General features: G+C 48.9%; 1 protein-coding gene across 2 annotated transcripts in view; it reads right to left on the reverse strand.

Annotated features, from left to right (window-relative positions):
* Positions 1–617: 617 nt before the first annotated feature.
* Positions 618–16,338, reverse strand: part of RAB11FIP1 (RAB11 family interacting protein 1) — a 33,468-nt gene continuing 17,747 nt past the window's right edge. Inside the window, exons 2-6 of one of the 2 annotated variants that reach the window (XM_084758247.1) lie at positions 15,666–16,111; positions 13,806–14,592; positions 10,814–12,676; positions 9,868–9,976; positions 618–3,178 (exon numbers count right to left, since the gene is read on the reverse strand). In XM_084758247.1, the coding sequence (XP_084614373.1) occupies positions 2,960–3,178; positions 9,868–9,976; positions 10,814–12,676; positions 13,806–14,592; positions 15,666–16,111 (3,424 nt within the window). In that variant the 3' untranslated portion in view covers positions 618–2,959. The remainder of the gene's footprint in view (positions 3,179–9,867; positions 9,977–10,813; positions 12,677–13,805; positions 14,593–15,665; positions 16,112–16,338) is intronic. The other variant, XM_084758248.1, reaches the window with a different exon arrangement.

A 16,338-nucleotide genomic window follows, 5' to 3' on the forward strand; every position in this document is an offset into this window, starting at 1 on the left:
AAACAATTAGGCCAAGGGCTGGCTGCTTTCTTTAGGAAGCTGTCCTCCAAATAGAGTCTGTTGGTATTTAATCCAATGTCCCCTCATACCCCACCAAAACCCCTGGCTGGGCTTTCTGGAGTCAGCCAGGCAAGGGCCAGGAAAGGACCCGTCTTCTTTCTCCAGAGCGCAGGCCCCTCGAGGGCCCCTCATGTTGGCATTGGTGGCAGCTACAGGCACAGGCACCATGGTCACCCTAGTAGCTCCAGGGTTCTCTGCAACACCAACCTCTGCCAGTGGCTCAATGCAGGCTCAGCTTTCCTTGTATTTTCCCTCAGCTCCCAACCGAATGTCAGAGAACAGTTATTAAGTAGGCATGGTACAGCAAAGTTAGAAATGCAAAGTGTTCCAGCACTGGCAGGAACCAAAGAAGCCCCTGAAGTAAACTGTCCCTCCTTCTCCAGAGTTCCCAAGTGGCATTTCAGAGCACAGGAACTCATCCCACCTCGTCGGTCCTCTCAGTGCAGACTCTGTAACATAGCAAAGGTCCTAGCAGCAGCGAGGCCTCCAGAGCCTTCATCAACAAGGCACTTCCCCAGGCCGGCTCTTGCAAGTGCGCCCACCCAATCGCACTTAGGTCATCACAGGAAAAATGCGTTTATGTCAAGTAAAACAAAACACAATGCAGAACAGATGTATACATGTGCATTTTCAGTGTCCAAGTGGATATGGTTTCCTTTATAGACATGTTAAGAAACTTCACAACACTAAAAAAAGTACGAATCATCTCGGAAATCCGCAGTGGTCCAAGTATTGTAGGAGATTAAATACAAGTAGGTGTGGATCATTAACAGCTAATTAGATAAATCAAGTTACAGTCTTGCCCTTCAGATTAAAGTGCTCCAGTATAGCCAATGTGCCTCACCTTCAGGATAAGGACACACACAGAGATTCTTCATCGATAACCACCACTACCCCAACCCTGCCCATTCCACTGGCCTGTGATTCGCCTAGCAGAGATGTTAAGATTTGATGAGATTTTACTACAACCAGGAAGACAAAAAAAAAAAAAGAACAGCACAAAACATTTTAATTCCAGTATGCTGTGGCCAGCAATAGAATTCCCTCTATTAGCAAAAAAGGGGCCGAGTTAGAAAAAATATATATTATTAATCTAGTTTTAAGAATACAGCAACCTACCAGGCAAGCTGAGGCAGGGGGATGAACATTTGAAGCCAGTGGTCCTGTCTCAAAATAGCAGCAACAACAAAACTCTCCCAAAACAGGAAATAGCAGTCAAAAAGCAAATTCTTGTAGCTCTTCACTTTACTTACTATTGTAGCACGGGGTGTTGGGTGTGTGGGGGTGCTCTACCCCTGAGCACTCACCCAGCCCAAGCACAAGGCTCCTTCATCTTGAGGAATTGTGGGTCGGGGTGGGGCTCTGTCTACTCCCTTCCAGGAATGTTGTCAGGAAAGCCAGCAGGACAAGTAAATGGAAGCCCGGAAACACCAAAGGACCCTCCCCTAAAGTCATTCTCTACCTCACAGAACTGTTGTAGAAAGAGTCTGGAACATTCTGTCCTCTCTCCAGGCACTGGGAAGGCCAAGCCAGCAACAGAAACCCTGTGATCACGGAGGAGGGACTCTGACCACGTCCCCCTACCTAAGCGGAATGTGACTCCCTTATTTTATTTTGTATTTTATGTGTGTTGGTGTTTTGCCTGCATTCATGTCTGCGTGAGGGTGTCAGATCCCTTGGAACTGGAGTTACAGAGAGCTGTGAGCAGCCATTTGGGTGCCAGAATTGAATGCTCCCGTCCTCCGGAAGAGCAGCCAGCGCTAACCACTGGACCGTCTCTCCAGCCTGAAAAGTGATTCCGTTGTGACTCCAGGAGAGGGCCCCATGCATCTAAAAAACACGTGTGTGTGTGTGTGTGTGTGTGTGTGTGTGTGTGTGTGTGTGTGTGTGTTGTGTGTGCTCGCTTACCTATGCAGGAACATATGGTAGTTTTCATCTCACTGTTTAAGACAGGGTCCCTCACTGAGCCTGGAGCTCCCTGTCTCAGCTAGAATGGTTGGTCAGTGACCCCTGAGATCTAGGGTCTCTGCCCCCCAATACCCTCTAGCTAACCCCCTGCCCGGCACATGCTACGGCTCTTGGCTTTTTTGCATAGGTGCCGAGACTCCAAATGCAGATCCTCATGCAAGCGCTTTGCCCGCTGAGCTGTGTCTTCCCACCGACCAAGAGCATACTTAATTTTAAGTCTAGAGGGTAGTGGGAACTGGACACGGCATTTGTTCAAAATCTAAGAAGCATGCTCAGAGGCCTTCTGTAAACAACTGCGCTCCAGCCAAAAGGCATCAAACACGGCTGTCATCCCAGCACTTGGGAAGTGGAGGCAGGGGTATCAGAAGTTCAGGGCTAGTTTCTGCTATACAGTGAGTTCAAGAGCAGCCCAGGCTATACAACATCTGACCCTGAAAACTGAACAATACCAACCACACAAAAGCCCCTACCAAAACACCCCTTGAGCCCTAGAAGTTCACATGATATAACAATTTAGCATCTGCCACACCTGAGCTGCTGAAAGGCCAAGAAAGGAGGTGAAACAGCACCATCGCACAACTCCTTTCTCACCTCACCTTAAGCCTGGTTTCACGGAGGATGCACACTTGAGAATCTCAGAGGCAACAAGTCCAGTGTTAAAATACATTATTTCCACTGGTGCCCCCTGAATTGATGGCTCAGGATCAAATCTCATATTTACAGTTTAGTTAAAGGCACAGCGGCATTTAAAAATAAAACTCTGGGAATGTACAGTAAAAGATTCATTGTAATCATTAACCTGGCTTCAACTAGGAGAATTAACTCTTGACGGACAACCCACAAAACAGGCGATCGGAGCCGGTGTGCTGGTTACTGGACCTCGAGAGGTGGTGGACCCGAGCTCACACAACACTTGCTTCTTTCCTGCGGTTCACATCTTCCCAGCCTTTCTGCCCATCTGAGCCGGCACCCGGAGGATGTTGGGGGTCTCCTCCATGACCCTGACTAGCAGGTTGTCGATGTAGTCCTCCAGCTCCCGCACCTGAAACTCCTTCCTGCTGATGGTTTCCTTCTGTTTGAGCACCAGCTGGATCAGCTCGTCATGGGTCAGCTGTGCATAGGCAAAGGCAGGGTCCGAGGGCTGGTATTTCTTCAGAGAGGGGAGGAAGAGGAGAAAAGGTTACATACAAGTCAGCGGACAAACCGGGCATCCGAGAGGAATGTGAAAGATAATGTCAGCAGCCCCACCCTGCATCCCACCCTGAGTCTCTCAGAAACCTGTTTTGTTGTTACTTTTCTTTTTTGAGACAGCGGCTCACTATGTAGAGCAGGCTGGTCACGAACTCAGGGGTCAGCCTGCCTCTGCCTCCCAGGTATTGGAATTAAAGGTGGGAGCCAGCTCACCTGGCCTGGAAACCCACTTTCAACACAGGCTGAAATTAGGAGGCTTACTGAGAGAAGCACCTTGGGCTCTGGAGAGTTGTGTATAGGCTGATGACATGCTTTTGTTTGTTTGTTTGTTTTGTTTTGTTTTATGATCCTTTGGAAAATGTAAAAACCAGGGGCCTGAAGCCGGGCGGTGGTGGCGCACGCCTTTAATCCCAGCACTTGGGAGGCAGAGGCAGAGGCAGGTGGATCTATGTGAGTTCGAGGCCAGCCTGATCTACAAAGTGAGTCTAGGACAGTCAAGGCTACACAGAGAAACCCTGTCTCGAAAACACACACACACACACACACACACACACACACACACACACACACACACACAACAACAACAACAACAAAAACCAGGGGCCTGGGTGTTGCTCAGTTGGCACAGACCACTTGTCTAACATGTATAAAAGGCCCCAGGTTTGACCCTCAGCACAGTTAAAAAACAGAAACCTTACTCGGCTTGCAGTTCTCACACTTCTGTTCTTGACTCTGGGTACATGTTTCCAAGAAGTGTAATGAGGGGGCTGGAGAGAGACAGACAGCTGGTAATTAAGAGCACTGGCTGCTCTTCCAGAGGACCTGAGTTCAATTCCCAGCACCTACATGGCAGCTCACAGCTGTTTGTAATGCCTGTTCCAGGGAATCTGACTCCCTCACACCTATGCAGATATAAAATTAAAGGGCGGGGTGTGGTGGCGCACACCTTTAATCCCAGCACTCGTGGGTTATTCACGAGCCACCTGACTTGGGTTCACACTTGCTATGGGTGTGAGAACAGCACTGTGTGTTTCTAAGCCAGCCAGTGAGAGAGTGGGATTCCTCTGAACTCGCCTCCCTGGGCAGACTGCTCCCTGAATGGGGCAGGGGCTTCTGCGCCGTTGTGAGATTATTTTTGTGGGCTCCTAACTGTTGGTCTTCCAGGTAGAAGGTGAAAGTGACCCCAGAGCAAAAACTGTTTTGCTGTCTTGCAGTTCTTTGGGCAGAAATCACCTTGAGTTGCTCTGGAGTCCTATTTCCTACAATTTGTAAATCTGCTGAGCTGCGGATTTCAGGGCTTTCCTCCTCCTCCCTCCGGAGACCTTGGTGCGACTTGTTACATTTTACTGAGTCTTTTCATCTCTCATTTCCTTCTGGCTCAGAACTCTTGGGCTTGCAGTTACAGCCTCCTTGTCTTGGATGATAAATGCTCGTTAAAAGCAACTGTTCCCTGTTCCGGGTGCATTGTTACCATCAGAGAACACCCAGTCTCTGGGAAAGGCCACAGTGTACCCAGAGAGTGTGTGTCCGGGTGAGGTCCGTAGCCTGGTGGCACTTGGCTTTAGTGATGCGTGTTTTGAGAGTGTGGAGTAAGTTTCCATAGGGTCTCAGGGAGATCAGGGGCAGCACCCTGCCGGCTTGGCCAAGAGGGTGGCTCCTCACATCCTTCTGCTGCCTTGGGGCTTGCCCCAGCTCTTCACTCATAGCTGGTTGTATCTCTTGAGTTCTCAAGGCTGGTTTCAAACTTAGGAGGTCAAGTGGTCCAGCTACCTCAACCTCCCAAGTAGCTGGGCTCGTGTGTGCACAACCTGGCTGGTTACGTAACTGCTACTGCCGGATGCTGCTCTTGCTCTCCTCCTCCTCCTCCGCCCCCTACCCTCACCCCCCATCAAGGCCTCATTATGTTTCTTCTTTTTTAAAAAAAGTATGTGATTGTTTTGCCTGCATATCTCCATGCACCATGTGTGCAGTACCTAGAAAGGCTAAGAAAAAGAGTGCTGGGTTCCTGGGACTGCAGTTACAGATAGTTATGAGCCACCATATAGGTGCTGGAAATAGAACCTGGGCACCCTGAAAGAGCGAACAGTATATTAAAAATTATTTTATTTTTATTTATTTTCTCCAGATATCCAGACAGGGTCTCTCTGTGTAGTCTTGGCTGTCCTGGATTCGCTTTGTAGACCAGACTGGCCTCGGATTCACAGAGATCCACCTGCCTCTGCCTCCCTGAGTGCTGGGATTACAGGCGTGCGCCATTGCCCTGGCTGATTTGCTTTATTTTTAATTATGTCTCTGTGTATTATTTGGGTCCACAAGTGAAGGAGAGATAAACCTGTTTTTTTAGGATTCCAAATGTGGGATCGGAAAGGTCTCGTGAGAGAACAAGTAAGGTTAATTCACTTGAAGAGCAGCCACCTTGTGCAGGAGCTTAATTGTTGCCAGCTGAAAAGATCCCGTGAACGGACTCTGGGAGGAGATATATAAATGAGCCCAGAACTGGAGGGGGGGGGGGGGTTGGAGACTTGGGATAGATTTGGCTGTTCCTCGCTGCACTTCAAGACGCTCCTAGAGAGAACTGCTCGAGGGAAGGCTTCAGGGCTCCGGCTCGTGCTGAGGTTGTGGGTTCTGGTTACCCCAGGTTCCAGCAGAAGAAATCCTGCGGCTCACACCTGGAGAATCGTTCCTCAGAATTGATAACCTTAAGGTTTTGTTATTGTGCCCATTAATCCTCATTTCCTATTGTTTTGGTTAGTCGGGTTATAAGTGGCATATGCTCGGTCACTAAGTTGTTAATAAAATATATTGGTTAAAAAAATTAAGCCTACACACAAGTGTATGTGTCCATGGAAGGCAGGAGAGGGCATTAGATCACCTGCCACTGCATGCTGGTTGGAGGGACATATTCTTGTATCCTCAGGATGCAGAGGAAAGAGGACCAGGAGTTCAAAGCCAGACTGGGCTATATAAAACCTTGTCAAACAAAACAAACCAAAACAAACAAACAAACAAACAAACAAACTCCCCAAACAAGACAAGAACACTGGGACTGAAGAGATGGTTCAGTGTTTAAGAGCACTTGTTCCCGGTAGAGAATACAGATTTGATTCCTAGCACCGACATGGAGGCTCACAAACATCTTTATTTCCAGTTCCAGGGTGTCTAATGCCTGCCCTTTTCTGGTTTTGTGTGCACCAGGGATGCGTGTAATGCAGAGACATATGCGTATTTTTTTAAAACCTCAAGTTGAATTCTGTACTCAAAGGCTAAAGAACATTATCTACAACTTTGAAACCATCAGCTAATTCTATCTGGGCAGTGGTGGAGCACGCCCTTAATCCCAGCACTCACTCGAGAGGTAGAGGCAGGTGGATCTCTGAGTTCAAGGCCAGCCTGGGCTATAGAAGGAATAGGACAGCCAGGACTACACAGAGAAACCCTGTCTTGAAAAACCAAAACGAAAATCAAAAAAGAAGAAAAGAGAACGAGTAACCTAAAAACAAAGGGTGGGGGTGGGGTGGGTACAGAACTAAACAGAGTTTACAAATGACTGAGAAACAAATGTTCAAAATCCTTAATCCCAACACTTGGGAGGCAGAGGCAGGTGGATCTCAGTGAGTTCGAGGCCAGCCTGGTCCACAGAGAGAGTTCCAAGACAGCCAAGGCTACACAGAGAAACCGTCTCGGAAAAAAAAAAATCCTTAATCAAGGAAATTCAAAGAAAATTACTTTGAGATTCCATCTCATACCAGTCAGAATGGCTAAGAACAGTAAAGCAAATGACAGTTTATGCTATCGGGCATGTGGAGTAAGGGGGACCCTCATCTACTGAGCGCAAACGTGTAAGGCCACTGTGGACATCAGTGACATCAGTCCTCGGGAAGCCGGAAATAGCTCTCAAGATCCAGCCATACCCTCGAAGGACTCTACATCCTACTACAGCGACACTCGCCGTTCTTTATTCACAATAGCCGAAAACCGCAAACGACTTGGACATCCATCAGCGAATGAAAAGATGAAGAAAATGTGATACATTTACACAGTGGGATGTTTTTCAGCTGTTTAACCCAGACCCAAAGACAAATGTAGTATGGATCTTCTGTGTGGCTGTTAGCACATGCTTTTGGTAGCATGCTACAGTCCCTACAACCACAGAGGTTAGGTAAAGAGTAGCGGGTTAGTGCGAAGGGGAGGTTCTCCCAAGCAGTGGGGGAAAGAATATTTAGCTATGGAGAAATGGAGAGTTGGGGAGGGTGGAACAGGAAGATTAAACGATTGGGGAAGGAAGAGGAGGCTAAGGGACAGGACCCAGGGAGACACAGCTACCACTAGAGGCCGCTGGAGGAGACCTACTGCAGGGTAACTTTCCAGGAAAGAGATCTAGATGGAGCCACCAAAGAACAGGGGTGACAAGACTTAACCTGACATCTCTCGCCACCAAGTGACACCTCTAGCGCAAGGCAGGAATGGGTTACGTCTTATTAACCAATTAGTTAACTAACCCAAAGGGGACCCATGAAAGCCCCAAACAACCCAGACTGTTGTCAAGGCTATTGGTTGCTCTCCACAAACTGATGATAAGGCAGAAGGCAGAGGCAGGTAGATCTTTGAGTTCGAGGCCAGCCTCATCACATAGTGAGTTCCAGGACAATCAGGGCTAGAGAGAGACTCATCTTTTTAAAAAAAAGTGACACAAAAGTTATGTGAGTGACCAACCACTATCTGATCGGATTGAAATCTCATACCGTGAGATGGGACCCATTCCTGAAACTGCTCCAGTGGCTAAGAACCTGAGACTAGACAGGCCTAGGGGAAAACCAAATACTATTTTTCTGCTAAAGGACCCTAGCAGTAAAATGTCTCTGTCTCACTCAGTGGTCATCAGAGAAGTTTCTTTTTTTTTTCTTTCTTTTTGCTTCCTTCTTTCTACAACAGATGGGAACAGATACAGAGACCCACAACTGGACAATGTGCAGAGACTGAGAGATCTTAGAAAACTCAGTTCTAAGTGGGATAGCTATCAACTCTCTCCTGTCAGGGCTCCAGGCTGTGGAAGAGGAGGCAGAAAGAGTGTAAGAGTCAGAGGGAATGAAGGGCATGGAGGAAAGAAGGCCTTCCAGACACAAGAGGACTGACCACAGAGCCCGTGGCAGCATGCTCATGGCCTGCACAGGTCAAGCCAGATGGGGTCCCACTCCTGAGAGGGCAAAGCGGACACAAGTCCACACCTCTAACCCAAAAGCTGTCTCTAATTCATAACCACCTTCAAAGGAAAATTTAGTTTTTCCAATGGATTCTCCGCGGGTATACAAACCACACTTAAGGGCAGGCCCTATGTCCAGCAGAGGATGGGCAACTCAAATGCACTCAACACTACGTGTGTGTGTGTGTGTGTGTGTGTGTGTGTGTGTGTGTGTGTGTATGTGTGTGTGTATATATATATATATATATTTTTTTTTTTGTAACCTTACTGGTCTTTTGCTTGTATATTATTGTTTCCAATTTTGTGTTTTTATGGGTTTTGATTTTGTGTATGTTTTTTCTTTTTATTCTGTTTTAGTTTTGTTTTTACTTGCCTGTATGTTTTGTAAAGAGAAGGGGGGGGCACGGAGTTGGATGGGTGGAGAGGATTTGGGAGAAGACGAGGGAGGGGAAACCATGATCAGAATATATTATATGAAATAAGTATTTTAAAGAAAAAAACAGCAAAAGGTGAAGAGCTATTGAAGAAGACACTGGCTACAAGTTCCAGCCTCCATACACATGTGCACACACCTGTACAAACACCTGGGTACACGCATATAATTCACACAAAGAAGATTAGAAGTAAAACAGGACATGATGCATACAACTTACTCTTTTCCATGGTTCAGATACAGAAAACAAAACAAAACGAAAGAACCCAGATACGTGCAGTGGTAGACAGAGAAAGAGCAGGAGGGAGGCACAGGAGGAGCTGGAGCTAACTGAGTCAAACGTGCACAACCGGCAACTCCGCACGAAGGTCTCCAGCTGTTCTTTGAACTGGTTTTTGAAATGTCTTAAATGATGGAAACTATTTTGAAAAGCAGCAACAAAGCCTAGACGAAACGTCTGTACCAAGAATTTTATATTTTTGCTTAAAGATAAGAAGGAAAGATGGGGAAAGGAAATCTTTAAAAAGAAGTGCTGGGTGGGTGTGGTGGCACTGCCTTTAGCTCCAGGGCTAAAGAGTGCGTTCCAGGTCTTTAGAAAACAAAAGAAAATAAGTAAACAAACAAACAAAAAAAAGTACCACCATTCTCAACAAACAGACAGTGCCAGTGACTCATGTTGCTAGAGACCAAAAAAAGGAATCCAGTAAAAAATAGTTATAAGGAAATGCAATTATTTGTTCAACAGGGAGTCTGGGGGCTCTTGGAGTTTATCCAGATTCCTGACCCATCCGAGTAAGACCCAGAATTTCCTGCCGCCCAAGTACTTTAACTTCTGCTGTTTGTTCAGGGACAGCATCTTGCTATGTAGCCCAGGCTGGCCTCCAGACTATGGAGCTCAAGTTGTCTTTTCATCAGCCCCGTGTGGCAGCAGCAACAGAGGCCAGCTCTAACGGTGACTCCACACACGCAAGCTCTGCAGACCTTGATAAATACGCCAACCCCTCAGAACGCTCACCTTAATAATGGCTTCGTTGATCAGGTTCCCACTAATGACGGCGGCGGTTCCCAGGCTGGAGTTTGCAATCTTGGGGGCTGTTGCGTTCATCGGCTTCACAGGATGGAGCCTAGGAACGGGAAAAGGACCCTTAAGCCTTCAGTAACCACAAAGCTGAGAGCTAGCCATCTCAAAGATGGCTGCCGGCAAGACAGGCAATGGGGAAGGAGAAGCACCTCTGGCCCCACAGCCAACTAATGCCCTAGCTCCTGTGGAACTCAAAGTAAGCAGGACCAGACGACCACAAGCAACCAGCAACACACATCCCTGCCCGGGGCGTCCTGACAGCCCAAGTCCCTCAGTCTGGTTATGCTCTGTGGCACAGTACTTGCCCAGCATGCACAAGGCCTCAGGTTCCATTCCCAGCACCGCGAAAAATAAAAAATAAAAATAAAATAATTAATTAAAGTAAATAAGTAAAACAATGTTAACAGTAAAGAAGAAAGAAAGAAAGTTTCTCATCCTTGGAGGTAGCTACAGACTAGACTAGGACTCCACTGAGGGGCTCTACGGAAACTCGGGACTTCTGCAGAAAGGTAGAGTGCAGATCAAACAGCTGCTCGATCTCAGAGGAGCTTTTTGGCATCGCTTGGTTCTACTGCTGGGTTTCACCTGGCTTCTGAGACCCTGAGACACAAGCACCTAAGGCTTCCACCGCTACAAAGCTCCACAACAGTGTGGAACCATTCCTAAGCTGTCTCTGAAGACTGCTATGTCCTTGCTATACACGCTGCCGGGTCTTGAGTTATTGCAAGCCCTTGTGTGACAAAGCCTTGCCAGCGACAGGCAAACTCTGACATTGGGACATTCGTTTGGCTTGAAGGCATGAGTCTCTCTCTGCAGGTACAACCAAAGAGAGGGCATGGTTCCCACGTACAAACACAAGCTCCCCCACCATCTCTCTCACCTGTGCTTGGCTGCCCCAGCTCCAGCACTTGGCTGAGCTGGGACTGGATGTATCTCTGAGGGTGTGACCCAGGCTTGTAGAAGTGGCTTCTTCTTGCCAAAATTTTCAACTTTACCCATGGAGCCTTCTGTTGTTGTTTTTTGAGACTCCACTACACCGGTGTGGTGACTGTCAGAGCATGGAGAGTTGGGGACAGAGTGTGTGGCAGGAAAGGTCTCAGAGAGTGAGGGGCTGGACACAGGAGAGTCCTGGGATAAGCAGAGAGGCGAAGCTGGGCTCCCACCCCCCTTCACTTTCTCCTCCTCAACAGTACCAGGGCCTGGTAGCTCTTTATTCACACTTGGGCACTGGCCAAGATGTGGCTTAGAAATTCCTAATGCTGCTGTCTGCTCGGAAGGAACCACTGTGAGAGTCTGGGGCCTGAAGTCATGCAGATTCTCCGTGGGCACTGACTCATGTGCCCTGCCACTCGGCCCCTCTGCCTTCTCCAGACAGGAAAGTGACCCGTTAGCAGGTGAGGCTCCTACTTCTAGATCCACCAGCTTTACTGCCTCTCTTCCATCTCCAGCCTCGTCTACTCCTTCATCATCTGATGCCACCTCAGGGATGGACGGAAGAGACAAGCTCAGATCTGCTATGAAAGGAGGTGTCACCTCAGAGGCAGACGGAAGGTCCTGTAGGGGGTTAGATAGCAGGCCTTCATGATCGCTGGCTCTGCTCTGACACGGAGTCATGAGGTCATCCTTCTCCTCATCCCTCAAGTCTTGGGTACCTCTTGCTAGCCGGGCTTGGCGTGTGGGGCCTTCGGAGAACCTCTCGCTCTCAGAAGGGATGGTGGGCTGAGCTTCTGGGCCTGCAGGTTCCTCTCCTGTGCCTTCCGTGTGGGAGGACTCTGCACCAGGCACGCTTCCAGCAAGAGGCCCTGCATTTGTCAGCGGCTGGAGATGACTTCCATCCTCCTCAAGCGCAGTGGGTCTTTCTGTTTCTTCTTCTTCTTCCACAAAGAGTTGTTCAGAAAAGGACACACGTTTCTTGCCTTTCTTTTGGCCTCCACTGGCATTCAAACTCAACTCTTCATGTTTCTGTGCGATGCTGTCACACGAGGAGGCTGCCCCTGCCTCTCGAGGAGGTGGGGTTGCTTCCTTGACAGTAGACGTTATTCTACCATCCTGAACGTTCTCCACAGAAGACCCAGACTGACGCTCTGAGTCTGCGGCTCCCCCCGAGGGAGACATCTCATCAGGGTTTACAGTTCTGTCACTGTGGAGTGAAAGCACTGAGAGTTCTTCCTGGGCCTCTTCAGGTGAGGGGCCCCACGGCTGCTCTGGGAATGGACACTTCACAGGTTCCTCACGCTGCCCCATGAGGATCTTTCCTGACTCCACACCGCCAGCTTCCGTCCCTGTCTCCCTGATCTTGCCCCCTGCAGACTCTTCCATCCCTTTCCGCACTAGGCTAGGAAACTCTTTGCAAGGTGACCCCGAGGCAGAAGAACCACTGTTTGCAGCCAGTGTTAAACTCCCCTTGGGAGAGATTGTTTTGAGGAGCAGAGAAGGTTCTTCAGAATTGGCCTCATCCCTGCCTGTGGGGGGCCAGTGTTCGACTGGAGTGGATGTAGAGATAGGGGCTGCTAGGGGAGAGGAGGAGGAGGTGGAGAAGGAGGAAGAGGAGGAGGAAGAGGAGGAGGAAGAGGAGGAGGAAGAGGAAGAGGCAGGAGAACTTTTGGAGGGCTGGGTCTCTGAGTCACATCTCACGTCAGAGAAGAGAGGAGCCTGAGCAGAGCTAGAAGGCAGAGTCGGAAAGAGAGCAGAGACAGGGGAAGGAAGCCTGGCTTTGGGTTGAGCCTCTGGAGAAACTTCCAGTCTGCAAAAAGGACAAAATAAAATCTGCAGGTCAGTTGCAGATGCATTTGAAAAAACATATAAAAATAGTCAGTCAAGAGGGGCAGTTTTAAAATTTTTTATTTATTTTATGTATACTAAAGCTCTACCTGCATGTACACCTGCACGCCAGAAGAGGTGGTTTCCCTGAGGGACAGGCTTTTAATGTTTGGGGCAGTATCTACAAGGTCAAGGGAACAGCAATTCCTGACACGCAGATGAATCACTGTTTTTTCTTGGTGCTGGGGAATCGAAGCCAGGGCCTCATACATGCTATGTAAATACCCCACAACTGAGACACGCTCTCCCCACGGAAAGAGACACTGCTAAGCACCAAGCGCACAATCACACAAGGGTCTGTTGCAACCCACAAGTTAGAGTCAGCTGAAGCAATGGAGAGTTTATGGTTCCTTTTAGTGATATACTCGGGAGCCTCGAGTACTTGACTATGACAAGGGCAACTAAAAAGCTCAGAGTAATGAAAGGCTTACCACAAAGCAGCACGTATGGATTTGGAAGAGAAAAGTACATCTGTTGCAGAATCTCCAAACAGCTTGTGTCTCCACCCCCCATACCAGAGAAACATCCATGCGAGAGTCACTCACAGAAGCAGGTGCTCCCTCCCTCAGGCTCAGGCAGGCTCTTAGGGTCAAGCAAGGAGGAGACAGAGCATGGTCACTGGTGCACTACACAGCGGGTCAAGGGTCTCTCACTGGTGCCAAGTACCAGGAGGAAAGGCAACCATCTCCACAGGGCAGCAAGCACTAAAAACCCTTAAAACACATATTCGGCTCATATGCTCCCTGCAACCACGCACAGCCAGCTTGCATGCACAGAATCAGCCATGCACGAGTCTGGTCAGCTCACTGAGAAGGAAAACCTCCACCTACAGATGCTGTGGCTTTAGGCTGGGACTCACCCCTGCCCTTTGTGCTGAGCAGGCCAGGCCAGCAGACGTGATTGGTTCAAATGACTTAAGACTAGCAAACCCTTGCATACACATCCTGAGACTGACCAGGTTTGCTCTAGTGGAGACTTGGCTGAATACCAGGCGGTGGCAGAAAAAGGTCCCATATGTTAAAAAAAAAAAAACAAACAAACCTCAGACTTACCTAGGCTTCACAGCTTTGGTCTGGGGAGCTCTTGGAGAGGGAACTGGTAGTTTTGGTTCAGCCTTCGATTCCAGGCTGGCTTCGGGGTCTGAGGTCTGCACTTCTTCAAAGGGGTTTGGGGAGCCACCCCCCTTGGAGGGAACAGGTACAGCATCTTTCTCAGATCCTCTCACGGGGTCTTTCTCCCGCAGCTGGGCGCCCATGAGCGTTGCTTTCCTTTCCTTCTCTGAGACAGCGGGAAGAGGGTCACCTTCACTGCCTTTAGGCACATCTTTCTTTCCTGTCACCAGAGAAAGCAAAGAGGACTTCTTGCTCTCCTGCTTCTTGCTGTCTTTTGTTTCTTTCGTAGCCTCTGTGTTGGCTGGAGAAGACGTGATCTCTCTACTGTCCCCACTGGTCATGGGTCGGTAGGATGGAAGAGACATGGACTTCATGGAGTCCTTGGTGGAAGAGTCGGACAGTCGCCTGTCGGAGGACGTGCCTCCTCCTTCCCCTGGCTCCTTGGGAGACCGGGCAGCCAGGTTTTCAGTGGACGCCAACAAAAGCTTCTTCCTGAAGCCCTGAGGCGATGGGGAGCTAGAAGGGCTGCTGTCTCTGACCTCACCCTTGGCCTCCGGCTGCTCCATGTAAACATGGTTCCCGTTGATACAGACGTTAGATCGGGAAAGGGAATCATTCTTGGACCGGAGGCCCCCAAGGAAGGAGAGCCCTTCTTTCTTGGGAAGGCTGAAGTTGGTCTGGTTCGATTGTGTGTGGTCAGCACTGGATGTTCGCTTGTGGGACATGACTGGGGAGAAAACAAACAGCAAAAGGGGTGTTAAGTGCTCCAGAGAAAGCTCAGTGGTGAATAAAGGAATTTACTAAAAAGCCTAGTGACCTAATTCACCTCCCAGGACCTACATGGTCAAAAGAGAACTGACGCCCCAAGCTATGCCCCCCCTCCTTACACACACACACACACACACACACACACACACACACACACACACACACACAAATAAAAAGTGAGGGTGAGGATACAGCTCTGGGGTTCAATCTCTAGTAATGAAAAAAAAAAAGAAATTAAATGAGGGAGGGATTTGGGGTATAACCTGGTGATGGAGCTCTTGATCAGCATCCATGATGCTGTCATTTTGATCCTCAGCATTACAAAGACTGGAAGAGAGGAGGTGTGGGGGTCGGGGGTGGGAGTAAGCAGTTGCAACGAGCAGGGGCGACTGTCAGTCACCAACAGCTGCACACATTTCCAGTCGTGGGAACTGATAGGCAGGTGCTAAGCACCCTGTAATGCACAGGTCGGTTCCCCACAACAGCCTGAACAGTCAGCAGTGCCAAAGTTAAGAAATCCTGTGTTAGACCAATGGAAAAGGCCATGCTCTTGATAGAATTACAGAATCTGGCCACTAAAAGGGATTCAATAATTGTAGCTAAAGTTCAAATTACGCAGGTCAGAGTTAAGGAGGCTGGGCTACTGAATTAACCAAGTATCACACTCACACACACACCAAGGTCTGATAGTTTCCCTCTTTCATACATAACAGGTCCTGGGATGAGGGTCTGTGTTGGAACACTTGCCCAGCATATCCAAGGTCCTGGGCCAGATCCTCAGGCCTGTGAGAACACAACAGCAAACACCCTCAAGTGCACTTATTCTGTGAGCTCCAAACTCTTGGGGAAAGGCATTTTCACATAGTTAAGAAGCATCGCCTTGAGTGAAGACGTCCTCGTAACAAAGACGGCTGTTCCTCACCGCCATCACTGTAGTAACTGAAACCTGAAGATCTGCCTCTCCCTTCTCAGAGCAAAGTCAGCTAAACTAGGGGAGTTGGGGGAGGGGAGTGAGCAAGGACAGGAACTCACCGTCCGAAGTGGAGGAGGAGGACTCATCCTCGATGTCGTCGTCACCCCACCGGGACTGGAAGTCTCCAGGACGGAGCAGCACTTTGTCTGGCTTTGAAGTCGGCAGGACAGACATGGACTGGGAGAGTGGTGTCTTCTGCAAATTGGACTTAGAAAACAAAGTCTTGATTTTCGACTTCTTTTTCTTGTCTTTTGAAAAGGAGTCATCATCACTGTCGACCGAGGGTGCCGCGCTGGGGACGATGGCCGAGGCGGTGTCCGACGCACTCTCCTTACTCTTCCCTTTGATCTTGTCTTTCAGCTTTCCGAATGGATTCCGAGACTTATCTTTCATGGAGAGGTCAAACATGCTGGCAGTCATATTGTTTCTCATAAACTGGATATCAACCTCAATTTCTCCTCGCTCTTTCTCCTTCTTTCCTGGTTTGGACTTCAAGGCGTACCATCTGAAGGAGGGAAGGAGAGATCACCTTTGGGTGGAAGCAACTCCAGCAGTGCCCTCTCCTCTCTGCTGCTCCGACCTCGCATACAAACGCACTTCTACACGGTCTCAATGAAGAGGACCAGCTGGGGCAGGGGAAAGTGCGGTCCTTTGCTTTTATTTATCCACTCATTTTTGTCGTGCGAGGGCTCAAACAAGGGTGCCACACACAACAGACCAGGCAAGCGTTCT

Source organism: Acomys minous, assembly GCF_964271855.1.
Source record: "Acomys minous genome assembly, chromosome: 15".
Classification (NCBI taxonomy): domain Eukaryota; kingdom Metazoa; phylum Chordata; class Mammalia; order Rodentia; family Muridae; genus Acomys; species Acomys minous.